Source organism: Podarcis raffonei, chromosome 7 (assembly GCF_027172205.1).
Source record: "Podarcis raffonei isolate rPodRaf1 chromosome 7, rPodRaf1.pri, whole genome shotgun sequence".
In the NCBI taxonomy this organism is placed as follows: domain Eukaryota; kingdom Metazoa; phylum Chordata; class Lepidosauria; order Squamata; family Lacertidae; genus Podarcis; species Podarcis raffonei.
In genome coordinates this window covers 67,509,839-67,536,885 of record NC_070608.1, presented here as the reverse complement: position 1 = coordinate 67,536,885, position 27,047 = coordinate 67,509,839, and the positions used below count along the sequence as shown (strand labels likewise).

The 27,047-nt window shown below is 45.4% G+C and overlaps 1 protein-coding gene across 2 annotated transcripts in view; it reads left to right on the top strand.

Annotated features, from left to right (window-relative positions):
- Positions 1–27,047, top strand: part of PHLPP1 (PH domain and leucine rich repeat protein phosphatase 1) — a 162,656-nt gene that overhangs the window by 124,641 nt on the left and 10,968 nt on the right. For both annotated transcript variants that reach the window (XR_008331573.1, XM_053397055.1), the window contains exons 10-14: positions 2,606–2,761; positions 13,454–13,654; positions 16,454–16,616; positions 18,877–19,007; positions 24,065–24,169. Coding sequence is in view for 1 of the 2 variants with exons in the window: in XM_053397055.1 (XP_053253030.1) it covers positions 2,606–2,761; positions 13,454–13,654; positions 16,454–16,616; positions 18,877–19,007; positions 24,065–24,169 (756 nt within the window). In the remaining variant the exon portion in view is untranslated. The remainder of the gene's footprint in view (positions 1–2,605; positions 2,762–13,453; positions 13,655–16,453; positions 16,617–18,876; positions 19,008–24,064; positions 24,170–27,047) is intronic.

Here is a 27,047-nt window from a genome sequence, read left to right as displayed (position 1 = left end):
GACCAGTGGTCAGGAATGTTTACAAATCTAATAAATAATGGTGATGGTGTCCAATGACTAGCTTAGGGAAGGCTGGCATAGTTTATGCAATTTGTTATGCTTTTGTTGGTCAAAAAAAGAACACTAATTGCTTCCACTTCCTGGGCTTCCTAGTTTTCACCAGGTATTGCTCACATGCTTCCAAGACTTTTTCTAAGGGGTAAGAGCTGTCCTTGTTAACCAAGCAAAATAAACTTGGAGTAGTGAGTTGAGTACTATGCTCTTGGTTCGCACAGTGATTGTAAAAGAGGGGGGAAATGCAGAATACATGCAGAGTTGACTAAGCATTAGTGTGTGGGTGCTTGGACAGTTCTGAATAATTTCTGCTTACTAGAATAGCAGATACTATTTTCATCTCAGCATGTGAAGCCGCCTTATGCACAAGGCCGGCCACTGGTCCATCTTGCCCACATATCCTCCGACAGGCAGCAGCTCCAGGGTCTCAGGCAGGAGAGGTCTTCTTCATCATCTGCTAGGAAGACCAGAGATTGAACCCGAAAAGTTCTTCATGGGAAGCGTGTGTTCTTCCAATGAACTGTAGCCCCTCTGCACAAATCTACAAAGCACAAAGGTGTAAGAGCGAAGTTATAAACACACACACACACTTTGGGGTGCAGTCATAGTCATCTTTTTTTAATGCCTCCTGCGAGCGTTAAACAAGGCTTCTTGATTTTTATATACTTTACTGATGAAGGTTCTTGAATTGCAGGCGTGAGCATAGCAGCAGCCTTGTCCCCTTGCTCCATAAAGAGCTGATTCATAAAGTGGTCTTCTCTACAGCTTAACAACAGGCTCCTATAGTTTTGATGCCTGCCATCCCCCCCCCCCAAATGACTAAAGTTTATGCTGTTGACAACTCTGCAGGCAAGAGAGACATCCCCCTCCTTCAAGTTAAGCTCCAGCAAATTCCCAACAGTGCATTAAGAGGGAAAGTGCACAAACGTTTGTTTCAGTGCTAGATTGGGCACGCTACCAAGAGAAAGTGAGAGAGAGCAACAAAGTTAGCAACCACACCCACTCGTGCGCTGTCTTTAACAAGTGAAGTGGAGGTTGTTGACTTACGTCCACAGCTGTGCGATGCAGCCCAGTCGTCATCCTGAGATAACTGTGAACGATGGCACTTGCGCAGATTATCTGACAACATCCACCAAGGGAAAACAATGTCTTTTATTGATTGCTTTGGCACGATGGCCCCGGTGACCTGTAGTTTGTGGCCTGATGATGACAGTGGGTGGATTCGATTTGTAAGAGAGAAGAGCGAAAAGGCATGGGTTTTGGTGGGGAGGAGGGCTTGGGATGTGTGTGTGTGTGTTTTCTAATACGTAAACGGGTGGAAGAGGCATCTGCAGTGCTGAGTAATTTGCGAATCTTTGATTGAAAGAAGGGTCAACCGTGGGGCACGGGCGCCTTCTGATTAAAACGTACAGATGCAGCCACAGGGAGAAGAACAAGGCAGGTGGCAGACGAGAATAATCTCCCGTCTTCAGCAAGATATATCCCTCCCCACCCCTCAAAAGACCACCTGATTCAAAATCGGAATTTTAAAAAATGCAGATTCATGGTGTGGTTTCGATTTCCTAAATTTGTTTAGTTCAATTGGCTTTTCAGAAGCCACATTGCCCATTAATGTGTCTTATAAAGCACCTCTCTCTTTATCTCCCTCCCCCTTCTCTATGTGGAAACAGAACGGTTGGCCGCCCCTAGCATGTAAAAAGCTCAAGACAGTAAAGCGGATTAGATAAATTTCATTCCCTGTAGAACTGGAAGGAAGCTTTATGTTAGTCTAGTATTAAAAAGGGGGAGGAAAGGAGGGGAGGGGAAGAATTTGGATGAGGAGAGGAAGAATATGAGAAGATGTTGAGTCATTTTTGGTTGAGGAGAAATATTGGATGAGCAATATTTTAGGAACTGATTCTCCTTGGGTGGTTTCCCCCCCCACAAGGAAAGAGGCTTTGACCAAACAGCACTTTCAAACAAGTGGCGCTGCTCAGCGGTTGTGTATGAGAAGTGTTTCGCACATCACACAGCCACAAACTATGGTTTCCTCACAGAGTACATTCAGAAGAGAGCCAAAGCCTAGCTCTCTTGACTATAGTATTATATTCTGAGGGGTGTGCCTAAAGTGTTTTTAAGTTTCAGAACAAACTCAGATCAGTAACTAAGGTTTTGGGTCATTTCAAGAAAGAATAGTTTAAACTAACCACAGTTTGGCCTAGTTCAGACACAATGACAAAGCAAATACTTCCTCTCGCTTCTGACGTTGTTGCAAGGAAGGGAGAGGAGGGGGAATTGTGCAGGCCTGACGCTGCTTTCTGTAATGCCAAACCACGGTTTAATGTTACATCTGAACCAGGCCATTGTGTTTCAGGAAACCATAGTTTAAACTAACCATTTCTTGTTTGAGTGTTATGATACACCGTGGTTAGTTTAACCAGAAAGTGGATGCTGTGCCTAGGCTTCTGGTCCATGAAGAGGCCCTGAGAGGACTGTACCACAAGTCTTGGTATTGTTTCATTTACTGTTTGTTCCTTTCTCCACCACCACCACCCCACCCCACCCCATCCAGGTTATTTTGCAATATCAGCTTGCGGAAGTTGCTCGCAGGACACAATCAATTAGCCAGGCTACCAGAGAGGATCGAACGGACGCATGTCGAGGTCTTGGACGTGCAACACAACCTGCTTACAGAGCTGCCATCTAATTTGCTGTTGAAAGCTGACAGGTAAGCAGAAAGCAAAAGCGGTGTGTGCGTTTGTGTGTGGCCTTCCCTACCTTCTTTCGGTATCTTCTCTCTGCCTCCATTTACATTCCAGCAAATTTTGTGGGACTGCCCATTCAGTTGAAATCCTTTTGCAAATTTCTCAAGTGTTGAGGCAATGAGAATTTCCAAGCTGTTTGGCGTTCTCAATCTGTCTTGGTCACATAATTAGTTGATGAGTTTACCTCTTCCTTCTTTTCCCCCCTCTCCCCACCCCATTTTCTGAAGTCATAGCTTCCAGCCCTAAAATTATGGCGCTCCAGAGTGACCAGTCTTCTGACTCCACATAAGGTTACCTTTCCTTTCGATCTGAGAGCCATCTGTGAAGGGAGCAGATGCTCTGTCTTATCCATTCAAATTGAAATTCTTCTTCTTGTGTTTCCAAGGTTTAGAAGGGGGTGTACTAGCTGGGTTTTTAAAAAAAATGAAATACATTGTTTCAAAGCATTTCAAATGTGTCTCAACAAACTTTTTGTGCGTGTAAAACTAACTCTGAACTGAAATGCAAAATGTGAAATAACGCCCAGTAGCTTTTCATTGGCTGGTTTTCTTCAAGAGAGAACGAGTTTTCCTTCCTTGAAGTTATACTTGAAAGTTTCCACCGATCATGCGTTGCAACAGAGTGTGTTCGGAATACCAGCACTTGTTCTCCCTAGGGTCAGTACATTTTAAGTTTTGTTTCTTACGGAGTGTCTTAATTCTTGGACCTGTTGCCATTGGCTGTGAGGATACTGGTTTGGCTTTTAATTTTTGAACACTGCCAGGAATCTTGGTCAAAGGTGCTTCATGCTACTGGGTGGAGGTCCATTGGATTTTTTCCCTTCCTTTGTGTGTGTGGGGGGGTGAAGGGAGTGGAGACTGCTGAAAGTGGGAGCAGACTATCCCTCTCAAAAAAGCAAAAATAGGAGACATTTTTGTGTCCTAGCTCAGGTTCTACAAATGGCCTTGAAACGATGAAAAGCAAGCTAGGAGTTCAGGGATTATGGTCCATTCCCAGCATGCCCCTGACCCCAGGTTTCAAAGCATGCATGGGAAACTTCAGGTTTTGTTTTGGTCACACAGTCTCTTTGACTATATATTGTCATCTGGAGATCCGCAGGGCTCATGCCACATCCTTGATGAAAATTGAGCCTTATCAGTGATCTAAGAGAGAACATCACGAGCCCTCAGCCCCTTGGTTTTCGAGACTGGGATTCATCTTTTGAGATTTCAAAGGAATGACAGAAATCCAGTTGGTACACTATTATTTTTCTTCTTCTTTGCCAATCATGCTGGAATGAGAGCAGCACATGGTTCCGTTAGCAAAAAACGAAATGTGAAGGAAGCACAACTCAGTGGAGAGACCTACAATGTTTGTCTAGATTGAAAATAACTGCTTGTGGCAGATCAGGATCAGAGGACACATATTCAAGCCCAGTGTTTTGGGGGAACCAACTAACTTATACAGTCGTACCTTGGTTTTCGAATGTAATCCGTTCCGGAAGACTGTTCGACTTCCGGAACATTTGAAAACAGAGGCACAAAGGGCGGTCTGCCAGTTCAATAGAGAAAATTGTGAAAAACGAGATACACACAGCGGAAACTGTTCAACTTCTGAGGTGCGTTCGAAAAATGAAAGCATTTACTTCCAGGTTTTCAGTGTTCAAAAACCGAACCGTTCGGCAATGGAGGCGTCCGAAAACTGAGGTAGCACTGTACTCGGAGTACTACCGTATAGCTAGTCTATTAATTTTTTGAGTATTGGCTAGTCTATTATACTAAGAGTAGTATAGCCAGTCTATTAATTGCAAAGGGTGTACTCTGACCTAGCATTTATTTATTTAACAAAATGTACAAACTGCTTGATTGCTATAAAATGATCACTAAAAACATTTAAACATAATTAAAATTCACATTTTTTAAAAAAAAGATTAAAATGCACCAACATCTATGCGTCTGGATAGGCTTGCCTAAACTAAAAAGTTTTGTAAAGGTAAAGGAACCCCTGACCATCAGGTCCAGTCGTGACCGACTCTGGGGTTGCGGCGCTCATCTCTCTTTATTGGCCAAGGGAGCCAGCATACAGCTTCCGGGTCATGTGGCCAGCATGACTAAGCCGCTTCTGGCGAACCAGAGCAGCACACAGAAATGCTATTTACCTTCCCACCGGAGCGGTACCTATTTATCTACTTGCTTTTGAACTGCTAGGTTGGCAGGAGCAGGGACCGAGCAACAGGAGCTCACCCCGTCGCGGGGATTCGAACCGCCAACCTTCTGATCGGCAAGTCCTAGGCTCTGTGGTTTAACCCAGAGCACCACCCATGTCCCTAAGCAGGTTTTAAGCAGATGCCAAATGGAGGGAAGTTGCCTCCCTGTTGTCAATGGGCAGTGAGTAGTTCCAAAGCTTAGGCGCTGCCCCATTAAAAGATTGATTTCTTACAAGTATGGAACCTGTGGTAACAATGCCAGCTCTATAGCTCAAAGCGATCAAGTGAGCAGAAATGGGGCAAGGTTGACCCCAAAAGCAAACTGGTCCCAAGCTATTAAGGTTTTCATACCAATAGTAACACCTTGAACTTGGCCCACTAACAAATCGGCAAGGAGTGCTGATTTCTGAGAAGAGGTGATATGTGCTGACAGGGCCTCACTCCTGTCAGCAACCACGTCGCATTGTTCTGTGCTGACTTTGGATCCTACCCATCATGTACCCCTGAGTACCTGTGGGTTCATTATTAATGGTCCATACACCAGAGAAGATTTTGGTCTAAATAACCAGCAGTCTACAGGGCCAAACTTGATATGGCAGACAAACGCCTGCCACTTGGGGCAGGTGGATTTATCATACAGGTTTCTTTTTTATCTTAAGTTTTCCATCTTCCAGCCTACTTTTTACTGGGGCTGCAAAGGAGGGGGGTGGCGGCGGTTGGATTTTAATCGGGCCAATATTTATAGCTCCTAAATATCTTGCCGCCTGTCACAGGCTACACTCAAGGTAGCGTAATTGCAACATCTCCCTCTGTTCTTGCCTTATGAAATTTTCATGTCTCTCCGTGTCTGTCACTTGGAATATATCTCTAGTGTCGCTTCTTTTAACGTCTGACTTTTAAAAATGCCTCCCAATTTGGAACCTGTTCTTTGGTGTCCCCACCCCACCCTGTTAAAGACGTAAAGGCCCACAATAATCTTTGACACACACACAAACGTTTCACCGCTAAGACAGTGTGTCTTAGTGTTCATCTCCATCATTCCCAGCCACAGTCCCATGGCAACCATAATCTTTGTGTGGTCCTCTTTAAGATGCTTCACCCCGACATGGATAAATAATTGTCTTCCGAGTGCTTTCTCTCGAAGGCACTGGAATGTGCTCAGGTTGGTCTTAGTCATTTGGCCAGAGACATCATCTGTGCTAGGAAGGAGAACTTAACTTGACCGAACTAGACTCCGTGGGGAGCGACAGATAATCAATTGTGTTAGCGGTAGCAGATGGCACCGTGAAAATGGAGAATTCCTCTGGGTGGTAGGGATTACCAGAAATGTGCCTTTAACCTTCATCCTTGCACCTGCATCCTTGCAATTCGCAGTTGCTCACGTCGTTCCTTCTAGAAAATAACGATCGTATTCTTCCTATTCTTTCCACTCTGCTTCTCCTCTAAGCTGCTTGCTTTTTTTTCAGATCAAGGGATCAGATACCGAGTGCATTGATGAAAGCTAGTGTAGGTATATTTGGCTGGAAGACTCAATGGGCATCCTCCACCAAATCATTGGCTTTGTGGGGTCTTAACCTCTCCTGATCACCCCACCATGATTGAGAGATTTGGAAACGTTAATATCTGTGTCTGGTCCTAAATCTTTTAGGCTGTCCTCACTAGGACAAAGTTGGTTGTAAAGCTGAATCGTTGCAAGACTGCAAATGTAGCAGTTGCCAAAGGAAACGTGCAAATCTGTGGCATTTCCGGGGCATTTCCAGTGTCTTTTGAGTTTATTTGGTCTTGGCTACAAGGGCTAAAAATAAAAGCCAGCGTGATCCTTCCTACGCGTTCCTCTGTTTGTTTGATGTTTTGTGTGTAGCCTGTCACTTCGAGCTTTCGCTTGCATCCCTTTGGGTGAGTTGACATCAAACAGTGTGTGCGTACGTGAGTGTGCGGCAGGCTCAGTGCGTACCTGCATTTTGGAGGGTAGGTGCTTGGTGGTTTGTATTTGCAGCCTGGATATATTGGCCCATAGTGTGTGTGCGCGCTCGCACACACACATAAAACATTCAGCTGCAACGAGGTTCACTTCTAAACGTAAAGGTCCTAGACCAACCCAGTGCAGAAGCTTCCCACATTGTGTCGCTTTATAAAAATAGAGAGGTTATGTATATGTCTATAGCAGGCACATAGAGTGAATACTTTAAGGTAGTGGATTTGCCTGCCAGAATGCTGGGGCTTTTTTGCACAAGCAATGGCCTGGTGTCTTACACATTCCCATGAAATGCTCTAATGGCCTTGTTGAATGAATTGGGTCTTGGAAGCTGGTAGGCCTGCTGTGACAGGAGATACTTAATACTGTTTTGAGAATTATTTTGCTAGCCTCCTAAGTCAAACTGGGATGTTTTAGAGGCTATCTGTTTCCACTTGGATGTACATAACCTAAGGGAAGACACTGGCTGTTTCTGCCTATACCAGGGTTTCCCAAACTTGGGTCTCAGGCTGTTTTCGGACTACATCTCCCATTATCCCAGACCACTGGTCCTGCTAGCTAGGGATCATGGGAGTTGTAGTCCAACAACAGCTGGAGACCCAAGTTTGGGAAACCCTGGCTTATACCTTCAAAATAAATCTTCCTTAGAGCAGATTCACGGATGCATGTTCCCTGTTGTGTCTCATGGCCTAAAAGGGTTTGTCATGTGAGGGGCAGCAGCTGGGGTCTTGACTGTACTACGCATATATGCACCATGATTTTGCAGTCAGCTGTCATTTTTGGATATTCTCCCCCTCGTACTATAAAAGCTGAAGTGAGGTGCACACATAGGCTCTTGGTATAATCTAGAACCCGGTTCATGCACTATTCTAAATACACTTCCCTCCCACAACAAAGGCAGAAAGCATCCAAGGTTGCCCTGTTCTCGCTCACGTGAGATTAAGGTTGTGTGTGTGTGTTTGCGAACGACCCCTGGAAAGGGCTGTGAAAGAACCTGCATGCAAGGACTCTTGCCCTTAGATACAAGAGTGTATCTTGGCCCAATTACCCAAGATATCGAGTGGTTGGCCCTCCAGTCCAAATAGCTACATGGGGAAAGACGCACATCGTTTAGTATTGGAATATCTTTTCAGAACACTAGTCCCTAGTGAGGTTCCTGGAAACTGCTGTTTAAAGCAGGCTTCCTCAACCTCTGCCCTCCAGATGCTTTGGGACTACAATTCCCATCATCCCTGACCACTGGTTCTGCTAGCTAGGGATCATGGGAGTTGTAGGCCAAAAACCTCTGGAGGGCCGAGGTTGACGAAGCCTGGTTTAAATCATGAGGTGCTCTCGGGCATATTTGTGACTCTCTGTTGTTCGTTTTTTATACTTATTTGTTATTTTTATATTGTTTTATATTTATATTTTATGTTTCAATGTTTTCTGTTGTTGTTTTTGTGTAGGAAAAATATAGCATTTCATTACCCAGTGTTATTTCTTGTCATTTCAAATGTAAGGGCAGCTTCTCAGCTCTTTTATGATTTCTGTTTTTGTTTTCTGCCTTGTTTTACAGTTGGGTTGTTCTCTCTCCCCGCCCCCCCCGCCCCCCCGTTGTTTGTGAATGGACGTGTAATGTGTTTTGATTACTAGATGGAAGGATTAAGTCAAGTGGCCTCTGCCCATTTTCATAACCTCATAAATTTCAATCCCACCTCCCCTGCCCCGCTAGGAAGGCTCACAGCTCTCGCTAAATAATGAATGGTCCTGATGATTAAGCCTTGTTTTTTCCCTGTGAGAATGACTTCTCTGGAATGTGTAGACCTAACCTACTTTCGGTTCTCTTGAGCTCCTGGACAATTTTATTTTTAATGGAAAGGCTTTTATAACACACTCTCGCACACACAAAAGCCCTCTGCAGAAGTCCACGTGACGTCGCAGTCGTGTGTCTGGCCTTTTCTTTGCTGCAGAAGGCAAGTTTCAACAGGCTGGGGGGGGGGAATACTGAATTTATTAATTGTCAGATTAATAAATTTCAGGATTTCGTGTGGTTGTCCTTTCTCTGATGAGAAAACGGTTACAGTTTCATCAAGCCCTCTTTCCTCTCTGCTTGTAGATCACAACTAATTTAAGTTCTGACCAAACTTCTGCTATCCTGGAAGGCTCAGTTGCTTAGAGCGTGGTGCTGATAGTCTCAAGGGTTTCATCTTTGATCCCCGCAAGTGACAGCTGCATTCAAGGGAGTTGGACTAGATCAGTGTTTCTCAAAGTGGGTGATACTGCCCCTTGGGGGTCCTGGAATGATCCAGGGGGTGGTAGTAGCCATGGGTGCAATTGGGGGGAGGGCATCGTGTTATGTACTGAAGTTCTCACCCTGGGCCAGCAGGGGGATACTGTAGATAGTTCAGGTCCACATATGCAAATAAGGGATCGAAAGTGACGTTCAGTGATTGGATAGTTACAGAAAGTTGTTACAATTACGTTGTCCTGGAGCTCTATATAAGCAGGCTGGCTGAACCCTTCAGTTCAGTTGTGTTCTGGCCTGTGAATAAACAAGAGCTGTTGAAGAATCGCTGTGTCGTCTGATATGTTCACCCACAACTTAACACATTGAATAAAAATAAGGGGACAGTGGAAGCATAAAGAAAGAAGAAAAATTTGAGGGGGGGGGAATCATTCATACATGTTTCATCTGTTGTGTAATGACACTTACTGCCAGGTCAGGCATTGTTGTGGGACGGCAACAACATTCGGCAACAGCGTTTGGCTTGGCCACAGCTTCACCCAGGCCCAGGATTGATTGATTGATTGATTGATTGGTTGGTTGACTGATAGGAAATGGATCTTGCAGCTTTCCTGCATGTTTGGCCAATGGCCACTGTTGTAGGACATAGGTAGAACTATAGATACATAAAATAATGCAAATTTGTAAAAGCAGCGCTGAGCCTTGCTTGCCTCCCATCTCTCCTCCAGAGCAGCTTTTGTTTATCTCTCGCTACCCTGGCGCAAAATAAATAAATAAATAAATAAATAAATAAATAAATAAATAAATAAATAAATAAATCAAGGTCTCATCCCCCCCCTTCCCACAAGCCCAGGGTAATACAGTAATAGTAAAATTTCCGCTTCGAAATTGCTTGAGGGAAACAGCAATGATCCTCCTCCCTCACCCCCATGCCAGTATTTCTTTTCCACTCGCAGTCTCAGAGGTGACATTGCACTGAAAGAGACTATCCTCACTACTCAAAAGAATATGAAAACTACACTTACAAGTATAGTTACCCCTCTGAGCTGATTCACATGACCCACTTTGGGGCTTAACATTCACACTGTGCCAGTTTTCTTTTGTCATCCCGGATTGTGTAACCTGAAGCGCTTCCACAAAGCCCAAAATTCTTCCTGATCCTAGAGAATGACAGGCCTGTGGAAATAGATCGACACCTTTTCCACAATATTCTTCTGTTGAACTACTTGTTCTCTTTAAATATGGGGAACTTTTGAGCCAGAGAAGAGGAGAAGGGGTGAGGCAGCAAACTTGCTTGTTGCAAGAACAAATGATTTTGCATTTGTTTCTGTTTCCTTTTAAATTTTGATTTAATTGTTGTCTTTGTAACCTTGCAGCCATGACAGCTAAGAATTTTAAAACTAAAGCGTGCCTGCGTGCACACACACACACACACACACACTCACTACAGCCGGTTTTCTTGGAATTCAAACAGAACTGGCACACCGCCCGCGAAATACCTCAGGGAATCTGTTCACTACAAGCAGGAGCTGCTCTTGCTCCCAGCAAAAATGATCTGTATGTTGTACCAAGATAACCCCAACTATGTACTTGAAATAAATGGGATGGCATTTGTGAGAATAGTTCTGTTTGTGATATCACGGTGCTTTAAAAAACACAAAACCCCAGCATAATCGTCAGTTTTAGAATAATAGAGAGGAAGTTTGGGATGATGTGGGAAGAGACACTTTCTATACTTCCTGAATGCTTTAAAGCCCCGTCTCCCTCCCTCCCTCCCTCCCTCCCTCTCTCTCTCTCTCTCTCTCCTGGGCTTCTTGTGAACTGCCCTGAGACCTATACGTATAGGGCAGTATATTATTATTATTATTATTATTATTATTATTATTATTATTATTATGCCATTGCAATGAATCCTGTGCCCACTTGTTTTCAAGCTTTCATTCTGTGGACTAGATGTACGTAAAGGGACCGCTGACCATTAGGTTCAGTCGTGGTCAACTCTGGGGTTGCGGCGCTCATCTTGCTTTATTGGCCAAGGGAGCCGGCATACAGCTTCCGGGTCATTTGGCCAGCATGACTAAGCCGCTTCTGGTGAACCAGAGCAGCGCACGAAAACGCTGCTTACCTTCCCGCGGGACCGGTACCTATTTATCTACTTCCAACTGCGGGGTTGGCAGGAGCAGGGACCGAGCAACGGGAGCTCACCCCGTTGCAGGGATTTGAACCACCGACCTTCTGATCGGCAAGTCCTAGGCTCTGTGGTATAACCCACAGCGCCACCCACGTCCCTAGATGCACATACCCTCCAGCATTTATTTCTCCGATGAAAATGGGGGCGTCCTGTTATAATAATTATTATTATTATTATTATTATTATTATTATTATTATTATTATTATTTTCTTATTTATACCTCACCCATCTGTCAGGCGGTTGAGGAAACAACTCCCACGACAGGCTGCCAGGAAAGGATAGGACAAGGAAAAGTCCTTACTTTTTTATTCAGTATTCACACAGAGAGAGGCTTGGGAATGCAGCCTCTGGGAATAATGTCCTGAGTGAGTCTCCACTTCCTCCGTCTCTCCCTCTTCATCAAGCATTTCCGTCATCTGTTGCCCCCTTGGTGCTTCTTCTTCCTCCTCCTCTCCCATTATTTCCCAACTTTTCCCCTCGTTTGCCTCTTAGCTGTGACCTCCCTCAAACCCCTGTTGTAATTCTGAATTGTGTTCTTCTTCTCTGGAAGGGTCAGGTTGGGGGTGGGCGGTCTCCACCATTCCTCCTCTGCCCAGCATGCTTGCTGGAAAACAGACAGTTGCCATGGCTTCACGGAGAGCCAGTGTGGTGTAGTGGTTAAGAGCAGTGGACTTGTAATCTGGGGAACTGGGTTCGCTTCCCCACTCCTCCACATGCAGCTGCTGGGTGACCATGGGCTAGTCACACTTCTCTGAAGTCTCTCAGCCTCACACACCTCACAGAGTGTTTGTTATGGGGGAGGAAGGGAAAGGAGAATGTTAGCCGCTTTGAGACTCCTTCGGGTAGTGATAAAGCAGGGTATCAAATCCAAACTCTTCTTCTTCTTCTTACCATTTTGTTCATGTAGGGCAATGTGTGCGCAAACCTCACATGCTACTTCCTACTTGTGGGGTAGTCTCACTGTTTCCCATGCCACAGTGCATTCTTTTGATACAGAAGATTCTACCCGGTGACTATAACAACTAGGTGCTTTGGGTTCATCTGTCGCTCCTGGCATTCTTTGTCATTTCTGTGGTGGCTCAAGTGCTTATTCTCTTCTCCCCATGTGCCGCTTTTTGTGTGAGTGTTTGGAGGTGGTTGGAGGATGGATGGTGGCTAATGGATTAAAGTTGAATCCTGACAAGGCGGGCGGGTGTGAAGGACTCCCTGGCCCTGAATGGGGCAACTTTGCCCCTGAAGGAACAGGTGCGCAGCCTGGGAGTCATTTTGGACTCACAGCTGTCCATGGAGTCACAGGTTAATTCCGTGTGCAGGGTGGCTGTCTACCAGCTCCATCTGGTATGCCTGCTGAGACCTTACCTGCCTGCACACTGTCTCGCCAGAGTGGTACATGTGCTGGTTATCTCCTGCTTGGACTACTGAAATGCGCTCTACATGGGGCTACCTTTGAAGGTGACCCGGAAACTGCAATTAATCCAGAATGCGGCAGCTAGACTGGTGACTGGGAGTGGCCGCTGGGACCACAGAACACCGCTCCTGAGAGATCTGCATTTGCTCCCAGTACGTTTCCGAGCACAATTCAAAGTGTTGGTGCTGACCTTTAAAGCCCTAAACGGCCCCGGCCCTGTATACCTGAAGGAGCATCTTCACCCCCATGGTTCTGCCCAGACACTGAGGTCCTGCACTAAGGGCCTTCTGACAGTTCCCATACTGCAAGAAGTGAAGCTACAGGGGACCAGGCAGAGGGCCTTCTCAGTAGTGGCTCCGTCCCCCCTGGTGGAATGCCCTCCCATCAGATGTTAAGGAGATGAGTAATTATATAGCATTTAGGAAACATCTGAAGGCAGCCCTGTATAGGGAAGGTTTTCAATGTTTTACTATGTTTTTCTATACAGTATGCTGGAAGCTGCCAAGAGTGGCTGGGGCAACCCAGTCAGATGGGTGGGGTGCCTATTATTATTATTATTATTATTATTATTATTATTATTATTATTATTATTATTATTATTTTATAATTAATTAATTAATTATGGAATGGACAAGAGTGTGAATTTGACATCGGTGTACTTTGTTTTTCAGCTTAAGGTACCTGAACGCTTCTGCCAACAAACTGGAAATGCTACCTCCAGCCACTCTTTCGGAAGAGACTCACAGCATTTTGCAGGAACTGTATTTGACCAACAATCACCTCACGGATAAATGCGTGCCCTTATTAACGGGTCACCCGCACCTGAAGATCTTGCATATGGCCTACAACCGCCTGCAGAGCTTTCCCGCAAGGTAGGAGCAGAGGCCGCCGTTGCCAGGGGCTGCCTTTAGAACGCTTGAAGGAGGTGGTTGCGATGACTGCTCCCAAAAGTGCTGTGTACACATACCTGCCGCTTTGAAAAGCTAGCTCAGGGTCTCGGCCCCAAATAGCTTACCTCAAAATGTCTTTGATGTGCAAAACAATGGGATGCCATGAGCCTGAGAGGTACCAAAACAAATGGAGAAATATGAGTGGAAAGGCTAATTAGGGATCAGCGTAAGCAAATGCAGTTAAACTTTGTCTTCATTGGGGAGCAAAATGCATTTTTGTTCCCTACTGTGTGGTATATTTTACGTGCATATTTGTAAAATGGCAGAGGCGGATGGGATAAACTGGTATTTTTTATTTATTTCACGTGTTTGGCAAACCTGGATGGTCAGACCCAATAGATCAGGGGTTTATGGAGGGGAGGAGTGTGACCTGTTTCGTATTGTGTACACAAAGGCAGGCAAGGCGATTGGTATGCTCATTGTTTACCCCGGGCAGTAGCAGATCAGAGGAGGAGAGGATGTTGGGGATGCTAGCCTCGTGGCACCTTGCAAAAACCCCAGGGAAGGAGGAAGCTGGAAGATGAGTTTGCATTCCTGCCCAAGGAGCCAGGACCGGGCGAAAGAGGGAGGCTTGATATTTTTGCCCACTGGACTTGTGCCCATGCGCAAGCATTACTCCAGACTGCAGCGGTTCTCAACCTGTGGGTCCCCAGATGTTGTTGGACTACAACTCCCATCATCCCTGAGCTCTGGCCTTGCTAGCTAGGGGTGATGGGAGTTGTAGTTCAACAACATCTGGGGACCCACAGGTTGAGAAAGGCTGCTCCGGTGTAACAGCAGCGTGTGACATCCCTCCTCTCTCTACCCCACATCTCTTCCTTGTAGCACATTAGTTCCAAGGTTTCTAGTCCCATTTCAGCACAAAGCCCTTCCTGATTCTGTGCCCCCAACGGAGGCTTCCCCTCTCAATTTTTGTGTCTGGTGATTATCCCTTGGCAGTTAGGATGTCTGTGTTTGACCCATGTAGCTGTATAGGGCAGTGGTGGGTTTATAAAAAGCTAGAAATGCCCTCTTTTTAAAGCGAAACAAAAAACCACCATGGCTCAGTGTTGCAGTTTTAATACTAGTGTCTCCCAATCTCACTCACTCACCTGCCTAATCACTACCACTCCCTCTGACTTGGAAACAAAGCATCTCATTGTCAGGTACTTAAGATGGGAGGAGATTGTGATGCTTCCACCTCAGTGAAGTGTGGTTTGTTTGCCAGCCAGAGGGGGGTGCATCAGCGAGATAGTGACCCTGTGAGCAGGCAGGATGAAGATGGTTGCATCCAATTTCAGTTAGCCGGTAGGCTGAAAGGTAGCAAAAGGAAAGCAGGCACACAGTACAGTTGAGCTGTCGTGAAAATGAGCCAGCAGTGTAGTGCAGTTGCTTAAAAGCAACAACAACTAATGCAATCACTTTACAGACACATAATGTCAAGCTGACAAGAAGTAATGATTACTTTCTATTTTGTGCTGTCAGATTGTATCTGGTGTACTCTTTCAGTTTCTGGAAGTCACATTTTAAGTAGTACTGGTGTGTTGTTGTTTTCCCCCCAGAGGAGTGCAGCCCAGGTTCCAAGCAAGGGTTCTTGAAACCCAGGTCCTGTGAGGAACGGTTGAAAGAACCGATGTCTGTTTAGCCTGGAGAAGGAAAGATTAGCGGCAGATCTGATGGAGAGCTGCCTTCAAATGTCTGAAGGGCTTTCGTGTGGACGATGGATTAGATTTGTTATTTGTTGCTGTTACACCCTATTTAAAGGGACACGGGTGGCGCTGTGGGTTAAACCACAAAGCCTAGGACTTGCCGACCAGAAGGTTGGCGGTTCGAATCCCCACCACAGGGTGAGCTCCCATTGCTTGGTCCCTGCTCCTGCCAACCTAGCAGTTCAAAAGCACGTCAAAGTGCAAGTAGATAAATAGGTCCAGCGGGAAGGTAAACGGCGTTTCTGTGCGCTGCTCTGGTTCACCATGCTGGCCACATGACCCGGAAGCTGTACGCTGGCTCCCTCGGCCAATAAAGCGAGATGAGCGCCGCAACCCCAGAGTTGGCCACGACTAGACCTAATGGTCAGGGGTCCCTTTACCCCTTACTGTTACACCCTATTTAACAGTGGGGCAGGCTGCCTTGGGAGGCGATGAGCTCTCCTTTTATCTTGAGGCATTTAAGCAGAAGCTGGACATCTTTCCAGAGATGCTGTGTCGCATCCTGCACCGAGCAAGGGATTTTGACCAGATGATTCCCCAAGGCCATTTCCAGTTCTGTGATTAAGTTTGCCTGCAGCATGAAACCACCCATGTCTGTAGCATTTACAGCACTTCTTTTTCTTGTTGGCCCTCACCAAAACCCTTTGAGGTCCATTGATTAGTGCCGTTTGATAAGTGGAGCTGACCCAACTATGTTGAATGCAAAGCCTCGCCCTGTAAAATGAGACCATGAATGCACAAAAGATGGACCCCGCTGTCTGCAAGACCCACACCAGCTACCCATAGACCTGCTGCCACCTTCTGGAATGGATACATTTCTCCATCGTCAAATGCTAATTCAGACTGCTGAGCTCTCCGTGCGAGCCACACATTGAAAGGTTGCCATGCAACAATTCATTCGGAGGAAATTGCCTTTTATCTCAGAATAACAGCTTTTAACATAAAGTTTCTGAGTACTTCCTAATAATCAAAATGTGTATTTTCTTATCATTTTCTTTTCTTTCCCTTCCCTTTCTCGTGTGTGTGTGTGTAGTAAAATGGCCAAACTTGAAGAGCTGGAAGAAATTGACGTTAGCGGAAACAAACTGAAATCTATCCCCACAACCATTATGAACTGTCGGCGCATGCATACTGTGATTGCACACTCCAATTGTATCGAAGTCTTCCCAGAGGTCATGCAGCTTGGTGAAATCAAGGTACAGGTTTTGTTTTTTAAAAGTATGCGCCCTGCGTAGGGCTCCTCTTAGGTATTTTGAAGGTAGCCTGTAATGGAAATACAGCATCATGCCCAAATTGTCAAGGTGTGAACATGCCATGTGATGGCTGCAGTGTTTCAGAGAGTACCGTTAGTTTTCCATGTTGTCTGAAGCCAAGCAGAGAGATTCCCTGGGGAAATCGATCAACATATCAGCATTGTGGCTAGATGCGGAAGAGGTGTAAATGGGGATATTTTGCATGTATGGGATGAAGAACGAACTATCAGCCTCCCCAAACTGGTCAAGCCATATTTTTTCAACTAGCTGCTAGAATTACCAGCTTCTAACATCAGATCGATGTGGGTGGCGCTGTGGGTTAAACCACTGAGCCTAGGACTTGCCGATCAGCAGGTAGCCGGTTTGAATCCCCGCGACGGGGTGAGCTCCCATTGCTCGGTCCCTGCTCCTGCCAACCTAGCAGTTCGAAAGCACGTCAAAGTGCAAGTAGATAAATAGGTACCGCTCCGGCAGGAAGGTAAACGGCGTTTCTGTGCGCTGCTCTGCTTCGCCAGAAGCGGCTTAGTCATGCTGGCCACATGACCCGGAAGCTGTACGCTGGCTCCCTCGGCCAATAAAGCGAGATGAGCGCCGCAACCCCAGAGTCGGCCACAACTGGACCTAATGGTCAGGGGTTCCTTTACCTTTACCTTTAACACCAGATCACCCACAAAGTCATTCCTAAGAGTCACATGCTGTCCATTCCCAAGGTTCACGTTGGAAGACCACAAAGTAAAATTTAATAGGTTGGATGTGGCTTTTAAGCTGTGCCTCTCCCACTCATGTTCTGAATGCTATGTCGTGTGTTTTGGATTTGTGTCACATTGCCTTTAATTATGTGCATGGGCTTTATTCATTCATTCCACATCTCTGCAGTGCAAAAGAATTAAAGTATTCATTTGAGGATTTTATCATTAATAACATTTCCCTGTTTTATTCCCCCCCCCGACTTGGTAGTATTCTCATTTATGTTGTGAACCGCTCTGTGATTTTTGGATGACAGGACGGGTGGTATACAAATTTAATACAAATAAATATACTACCTAATAAATAGTTAAATATCTTTGCCAGTGTTCCAGCTCTTTGCCATTAATTGCTTTTACTTTGTGGCTTTAAATTTTGTTTGTTTGTTTAACTCAGACTACCTTTTGAACACACTGTTAAATGGATAGTCTTCCCTTTATTACAGGCTAGAGGTGGGCACCAGCAGCTATCTCTAAATTAAGAGGACTCCTTCGCCCCATCTATGTACTCATATTACTTTTAATTAAAACTTGTTTGATATGGATGTGCTCCATCAAATTAAGAAGAAGAATTACCCCGATAACATAGACAGCAGGCAGATCGCTGCCTGTTTTGCAACATGAGTGAAGTTTGGAAGGTTGGGGGAACAGAAATCACACATTTTTAATCAATGTTTTGTGATGCCGTGAAATGTTGCAAAAGCATTTACGTAGTGGAGTCTATAAAAAAGGTGCCTGGTGCTTTTGTGATACAGCAGCTGTGTAACTCCCTAGAGGAGAGGAGAGGCTTTGGCCCAGTTCTTTCAAACAACCTGTTTTTGGGCTGTGCTACTTCAGACTGCTGGTGTGGGTTCACACACAAAGCTCCTTTGTGAAAATCGGCAGCGTTCTTACACACAGAAAATTAGATGTCAGGGAGAAGGGATTCTTCTAATTGCAGTCTATAGTTTAATAAGCCTCTTGCACCCACATGCAGCTGCTTCACTTCTCCATTCATGTTACCAGGGAAACAAGCCAGGAAGCAACATTAAACCACGGTTGTCAGAACTGGGAAACCATGGTTAATGGCTCCCAAACAAGCCAGGGTTTGAAACTACCTTTTAAACCATGGCTTCATATCCAAACTTGCTCATTAACAGAAGGCTTCTGCTTCAGACAAAGTGGGAAGCTGTGGTAAACCGTGGTTTGCAGGCTTGTTTTAACACTTGCGTAGAAAGAACAGTGCAGCTTGTTCATGTCTCAATGACATGGTCATCCGGACATGGCCTCTGTGTGAGAATGTCACACACCTGCTCTCCTAGGAGTCTTCCATCATGTGACCTCCCACATGTGGTTTCTAACATGGTACAGTCCAGACAATGGCTTGCCACTTCATCCGCTTAGCCAGAAATGGACAAGGCTAGAGGATTCATGCTGAGAACTCATTGTTTTCTCTTCTCTCTCTCTCTTCAATTCTTCAGTGTGTGGACCTGAGCTGTAATGAGTTGACTGAAGTCACATTACCTGAAAACTTGCCTCCGAAGCTGCAGGAACTAGACTTGACTGGAAACCCCAGACTTGCCCTGGATCACAAAACCCTGGAGCTATTGAAGTAAGGAACAGTCAAACTTTATTACACGGTAGGCAGAAGGGTACACAAAGCACTCAGGAAAGAAAACACACCCAGTATATAAACATCAGGTGCACATCGTTTGAAAACTGGGCTGGGGAATGGGGAGAGAAATGTTCCTTCTTTTATTGCTACACTAGCTAAATGACGGGACGCGGGTGGCGCTGTGGGTAAAAGCCTCAGCGCCTAGGGCTTGCCGACCGAAAGGTCAGCGGTTCGAATCCCCGCGGCGGGGTGCGCTCCCGTTGTTCGGTCCCAGCGCCTGCCAACCTAGCAGTTCGAAAGCACCCCCGGGTGCAAGTAGATAAATAGGGACCGCTTACTAGCGGGAAGGTAAACGACGTTTCCGTGTGCGGCTCTGGCTTGCCAGAGCAGCGATGTCACGCTGGCCACGTGACCCGGAAGTGTCTCCGGACAGCGCTGGCCCCCGGCCTCTTGAGTGAGATGGGCGCACAACCCTAGAGTCTGGCAAGACTGGCCGTACGGGCAGGGGTACCTTTACCTAGCTAAATGACAGGCACATTTTGGTCATGCAGATTGCTGCAGCTCCCTCACAAAACCCCCAGCTTGTTTCTTCCAACCCAAGCCCAATAGTGCCATTCTTTCCCCTTCCATTACCCTCTGGTGCATGTCCTGGGGGTAGGTTTCAAGGCCTGCTCTCCATACCTAGCAACTGTATCTGTTACTGCTACCATCTTTCTGTTCCATCCAGAGAGCTGTTCTGCTCCCCCACCTAGCTGGGGAGGGAGAGAAAATGTGCCCCATGCCAGACTCAAAACATCCCACCATCCCACTCCTGATCCAATATATATTTACTTCATATCCTGCCTATCTTTCAAGGAGCTCAGAGTACATGGTCCTTTCCTCCAGTGTGAGAGAGAGCCAGTGTGGTGTAGTGGTTAAGAGCGGTGGACTCGTAATCTGGGGAACCGGGTTCGCGTCTCCACTCCTCCACATGCAGCTGCTGGGTGACCTTGGGCTAGTCACACTTCTCTGAAGTCTCTCAGCCTCACTCACCTCACAGAGTGTTTGTTGCGGGGAAGGAAGGGAAAGGAGAATGTTAGCCGCTTTGAGACTCCTTTGGGTAGTGATAAAGCAGAATATCAAATCCAAACTCTTCTCTTCTTCTCCTCTCCCCCGCCAGTCCCTTTATCCTCAAAACAACCCAACCCTGCAAGGTAGGTTGGGCTGAGAGAAACGGTGACTGGCCCAAGGCCACTCAGTGAGTGGGGATTGAACCCTGGTCTCCCAAACCCGAATCCACAGCTCTTAACCACTACACTGTTTTGGTTCCACCGTAGGTGCCAGAATGAACAGGGAGACCAAGCAATTTGGGGGAAGGAAATGACTTTCTGTTGACAAGGGAGGACTGAGTTGTCCAAGAACTTTTGTAGAAAGGAAGTTTGCAGTTGGAGAATCGGGGAGGGAATATAGTTGGTTGTCATAAATATGTAGCCATGTTGCAGGAGATAAGGGTTTTGGGGGGGGCGTGTTACGCTGAACTTGAGACTAATCAAGAGGGTACTTTCCCCACAAGCCAAGAAATGGCAGTTTCTTCTACGTACAGGAGTTTACAGTGAGAACTCAGGATGCTTGCAAAAGAAGCCCTTAGATAATAATACAGTCGCACCTTGGTTCTTGAACGGAATCCGTTCCAGAATCCGTTCCAGAAGTCCGTTCGACTTCTGAAAGTGTTTGAAAACCAAGGCACGGCTTCCAATTGGGTGCAGGAGCTTCCTGCACTCAATTGGAAACCGTGGAATCAGCATCGGATGCTCGGGTTCCAAAGAACGTTCGCAAACCGGAACACTCATTTCCAGGTTTGTGGCGTTTGGGAGCCAAAACGTTCGAGTCGCAAGGCATTCAACAACCAAGGTATAACTACAGTGGTACCTCGGGTTACATATGCTTCAGGTTACAGACTCCACTAACCCAGAAATAGTGCTTCAGGTTAAGAACTTTGCTTCCAGATAAGAACAGAAATCGTGCGGCGGCAGCAGGAGGGCCCATTAGCTAAAGTGGTGCTTCAGGTTAAGAACAGTTTCAGGTTAAGAACGAATTAAGTACTTAACCCGAGGTACCACTGTATATAGCACAGTCTCTTAAACCCTGAAAAGTTGTATGGTGTTCAACAACGAAAAGAGCCAGGTTTCTTCACTTTTTGTCCCTTTTTAACTGCCGTGTAATCTGAATTCAGCAACTCCTGACCTCAAGCCTGATCATGACAAAGTTCTCCTTCACTGAAATTTATTGCTGTCATTTATGCCGATGAAGATAGCTGCTGCTGCTGTTTTTTTTAATAGATTCTCAAATTGCACAATAGAGTTTCTCATGGCACAGTCAAGTAATACTGAGGCTTTCTTCCTTCTCCTCCTCTGCCTCCTAGGAACACTCTGAAGCTATGAGAGGCCTTAAATGCCCTTTGTAACCTGCAGGTTCCAAAGGGTGAAATTGTCAGCAAGTTCATATCTTCGTTTAAAGGTGGCGGGGGCGGGCGGGGATTTTTTCAGAGATCACTTTCCTCACTCTTTGTAAAAATCTGCCTTGCCTCCTCTGAGCCTCCTTGCAAACTTGTAAAAACACGTCCTGTGTGAATTACAGTTGCCATAATGCTAACTGCAAAGAACACAGCCTTTCCCGTTCAATTCGCTAAGCTATTTTTCTCAAAATCCTCCCTGGAAGTCCACATCCGCTGCAAAGCCTGTCTCGGCCTGCTGCAGTCCTGCAGTGCTGCCTGCTGCCAGCCAGTCATGCCTTTGTTTCCAGTCCTTGCCTCAGGTTCCTTGACTCTTGTACTCTTCCTTTACTTCTGTCCCATTTGTCTTCAGGGCCAGATAATGTGCCACCTTTGCATGGTGTTCCATCATGCCCTTGCAGGGTAAAGAAATTGGAACCCGGGGCCAGGGCTATGCAGGGAAGAGGCACACCTTGACACTCTTTGGCTCCCCATAAAGTTACGTGGGTCAACAGTTTAACATACTTGTTGTGCTAGCTATATGCTGCCTCCAGGAACAGAAAAAAGGCTTCCCAGCAGCAACAGTGAGAGAGAGCTATTGGGCTCATGTCTTGCATTTGGGCGTCTCATGGTTGTCCATGATGGGGAAATGGATGCTGGATTAAATAAGACTTTGGTGTGATCAAGCAGGGGGTCTTCTTAGGTTTTTTTAAAATATATATGTATATATATATATATTATTTATAGTTTTCAAGTTTACACATTTCACTAAGTTTACTTTTCATTTTGACATTTCAAAACTTGACTTCCATCCCCCTCTTTCTGTGGTTCCTTAAATTTGTTTTTATTTAATATCTTTTGCATATCCAAATTAACTTAATTTACCTGTAAATATTCAACAAACCATTTCCATTCTTTCATAAAAAGATTTCTTATTCTTACGGTAAGTTTCACCATTTCTGCATTTTCCATTAAGTTTTTGTATCAATTCTTCCTTTACTGGGACTTCTGCTTCTTTCCATTTTTGGGCAAGTAACATTCATGCCGCTGTAGTAGCATACATGAATAAGTTTCTATACATTTTAGGCAGTTCTGTCCCTATAATTCCCAAAGGAAAAGCTTCTGGTCTTTTTACAAAGGTTATTTTAAACATCCTTTTCATTTCATTATATATCATTTCCCAGTAAGCTTTGACATTACTACAAGACCACCACATATGATAGAAAGAATCTTCTTTCTCATTACGGCGTCTTCTTAAGTTTCTTAGCCACTTCTGGAGGTTGGTGTCAGAATGGAATATTAACGTAGCGGCAGCTCTTGATTTCTCCCCATATATCCTTTATTCCTGCACCTATGGAGCTTTTAAAGGGACTCGTGTTGTCTTCTGAACTGTCGCAGTGCTAGAGCACGTAGCAATTGGGCAGTCGTCCAGATCTGTCCCTCCTTTTCTTCTTGGGTTTCACGTGTGTGTCCACACACACACACACACACACACACACACACACAGAGTATGTGAATGAATTAAGTCTGAAGGCCACGTCAACCTCCCTGCTGCTTCATATGCCCAGAAATTCAGACCAAAGGTTAACTGCTGCTGGGGTTATATAGTTTATTTGAAAGGAGGAGGAAGGGAGTGGAAGATTGATAGGGTTACAATATGCTGAAGAATCTACAGTTTTCCATGCGTAATAAAAGACTACAGTGGTACCTCAGGTTAAGTACTTAATTCGTTCCGGAGGTCCGTTCCTAACCTGAAACTGTTCCTAACCTGAAGCACCACTTTAGCTAATGGTCCTGCTGCGCCGCCGGAGCACGCTTTTTGTTCTCATCCTGAAGCAAAGTTCTTAACCTGAAGCACTATTTCTGGGTTAGCGGAGTCCTTAACCTGAAGCGTATGTAACCTGAGGTACCACTGTACTTGGTGTTCAGGAGAATGGGTAGATGTGAAAGTAGCACAGTTTCAGGGAGAGCTTTTCCTCCTAGAAAAATTTGCAGGTGATACAGGCCACCGGAATAGGAGCCTTCAGTGGTGACTGTCAGGCGATTGCTGCCGTATAAGACCAACATAAGGTTTGCAGCAGCCGTGGGTGGTGTTTTTTTTTCCTGCAGGGAGATAAGATTGTTGGGCAAGTGGATCTCTATCTGAACAAGCGAGAGTCTGTGAGCCGCCGTTGGCTGAACACCAAAGATAATACATCTTAGCAGAAGCATAATCAAAACTTGGCAAAACGCTACACTGTGAACGTAATGTGCAAATATCTCAAAGTTAGGGGTGGAAATCATGTTTATCTCTGTATTATTATTTTTTGCAATGCAGTATCCAGGCAAATCCTTGTTCCCTCCATTTTAAAAAATTCTCTCATGTTTGACAACGCTTCTTTTGCAAAAGAAATAAACGAGTAAAGGGCAGGTAATGACTATAAGCCTGCCTGTTTTCCCCTTGCTGTAGACAGGGACTCAAAACTGTTACCTCCTGAAAAAGCAACATTTAAGTATAGTGAATAGAATGCCGTAAGAGAGAAGGAACATTCAGACTGTTATACGCTTGGCATTTGAAGCATTAATTCTTTGCTTCTCATTGCAGTAACATCCGTTGTTTCAAGATTGACCAGCCTTCAGCCGGAGATGCCTCAGGAGCCCCAGCCGTGTGGAGCCATGGTTACACGGAAGCCTCGGGAGTTAAGAACAAGTAAGGATAAATAGAGAGAGAGAGAGAGAGTTTATATGGAAAAGAGAAGTGCATTTCCTCTCCACAGGGCCTTCTATGCAAGCGATCCAGTATATGATGGAAGAGTCTATATAATTAAGTAGAAAAATGTTGTGCATATTTTTGGATAGCTAATGTACCCGTATTTTTCGCTCTACAAGACACACCAGACCACAAGATGCACCTAGTTTTTGGAGGAGGAAAACAAGGAAAAAAAATATTCTGAATCTCAGAAGCCAGAACAGCAAGAGGGATTGCTGCGCACTGAAAGCTGTTCTGGCTTCTGGCATAGCTGTGCAGCCTGCATTCACTCCATAAGACACACACACATTTCCCCTTACTTTTTAGGAGGGAAAAAGTGAGTCTTATAGAGCAAAAAATATGGTATGTCCTGTCCGCAGGAGGTCCTCTCCTCCATCTTTTCCCAAACCCTTGTCTTGCGTCTAAGCAGCCCTCTCAACTATCCCTATTCAGTCCAACGTTTTCCACCGATTCATCCCACACGCGCAGTCCAAGATCCTAAGCATCCCCTCCCCTCTGGGACCTAGGAAGCTTCTTGTATTGAGCTAGACCCTTGAAGCACCTAGTTCAATACTGTCTGCACTGGCAGGCAGCAGCTCTCCAGGGTATCAGGCAAGAGATGCTACGAATTGAATATAGGGCCTTTGGAATGCAGTGCATGCCACACGGGTGGCACTGTGGTCTAAACCACTGGGCCTGTTACCGATCAGAAGGTCAGCGGTTCAAATCCCCGCGACGGGGTGAGCTGCCGTTGCTCTGTCCCAGCTCCTGCCAACTTAGCAGTTCGAAAGCACACCAGTGCAAGTAGATAAACAGGTACCTCTGTGGTGGGAAGGTAAACGGCGTTTCTGTGTGCTCTGGTTTCCGTCACGGTGTTCTGTTGCGCCAGAAACAATTTAGTCCTGCTGGCCACATGACCCAGAAAGCTGTCTATGGCTCCCTTGACCTGAAAGCAAGATGAGTGCTGCAACCCCAAAGTCGCCTTGGACTGGACTTCACCTTCCAGGGGTCCTTTAGCTTTTTACTTTACCTGCATGTACTCTACCTCTGGACCTGTAATATTTGCTTTAAATTAAAGCCCTTGCTCTGTTCAAGACATTTTATGATGCATGCCTGACACCGGAGGGTTCTTCTGCTTGTATCTTCTTCCAAGTTGGCCGCAGAGATTTGGGTTTTTCTTTGCTTATCCAACCTACAACAGCAGAGTGTGGTGGATATGTAGAAAAGATGCAACCTGCTTGCGGCAAGTCTCACACACACTTTAATCGCCCCATCCGTAAAGGCATCTGCGGCAGAGTCAATCCCACTTAGCTCAGAGGATTAGCTGGAAAGCTGGTCTCGTCTGCCTCAGGGGTGCAGCCTGTGCGAGGGGGTCAGGAAGCAGGTCTTGCCGCTCAGTTATCTGTGTTCAAAACACCCAACTGCCCTCCCCAAGCAAGGACTCCTCCTTTGTTTGTGACTCGCTTAATGTTCTGTCGATCTTGGTTGGTGTAGCATCGCAGCTGCTGATCTGACCTCCACGTATGCCTAGAAACAAAATAAAACCGTTCCACGCCCGTCAGTAAAGTCGGCATGAATAGTTTGCAGTCCCTCAGCTGATACGGTGGCAAGGTGCATGCAGCACTGAGGCCATCATAAAAAGATTACTGCATTAATTTCGCCTTGCAGGTGTGCAATCCTCACTGTAGTAAGACGTAGGCAAAGCCTGCTGTTGCTTGCCTTGCAAAGTATCACTCAACGCCAAATAGTACAGTAAGGGCAGACAGGCTGCAGAACCCAGTGGTCCAAACAAGCTCGTTGCCCACCATTCTCTGGTCAAAACTGCAGGTAGCGGCCCTGATCTTTGACCACTTGTTTGGCCTCATTTCTGTAACTGTGTCTTTCACCTGTGCATCCTCAAGTGTTGCTTGTTCTCCAAAGAACTGTTTGGCGGGCATTGTGAGTAACTTGGATAGAAAAGAAAAGGTAATGGCATAGAATCAGTCTTGGGTTAAGCCAGTCTTGGGTTTGAAACAGAAATGGTTGAAAGGGAGCCTCGTTAAGAAATGTGCTCTGCACGTTAAGAGCTTAATAACGTGTCCACGTGCTATCTAAATTCTGCAACACCAAAACAATACTTTTATAATTACAAAAATAAAACTTCTTGCAGACAATTATGTATACATTAGCTTCATGGCTGAGTTGGGATTTGAACCCTGGTCATAGTCCAATACTGAACCACGCTGCGAGTGCATGTTCTCCCTGAGAATAATATGTAGGTGAATACAGATATTATTAACAAAGTCCTAAATTCTCCACCTTGGTTTCAGATTAACCGCCTCTTTTCACTGTGGACTGTGAGAGTAGGGCATCTCATTTTAGGGGATGAAACAAATTTTTTGTTTTTTGCTAAATTCTTTAGTGAGGGGTCATAAAAATATGTTTTTGGGTGTGAGGAATTAAAATCTATTACTTTTGTGATTGGAGAACATTTAGCTTGCTAAGTCTACATTTGATAAGAAGCACACAAACAGCATTTGGAAAACCAAAGAAATTTAATTTTACCTTCTGAAAATGTCAGGCAATGCTAAAAAACAAAATAATAATATTAACATATAATATAACTGCAAGTACTTGGCAATCATTTTTAGTTTTACTTACCAAGCACATTCATTTTATCAAAATATATTTTGGATTCCCAAGTCATACGGCAGATTTTAGCAACCCTCGTTTTTGGAATTTGGAAGTTCAACACGCCCTACGAGAGTCACAATAGACCTGTGTATTGAATGAATTTGTTTTTATAATCCACAAAAGGGGTGGGGGTTGGTGGGGGTTGAAGAGTTTGATGACCCGGCCT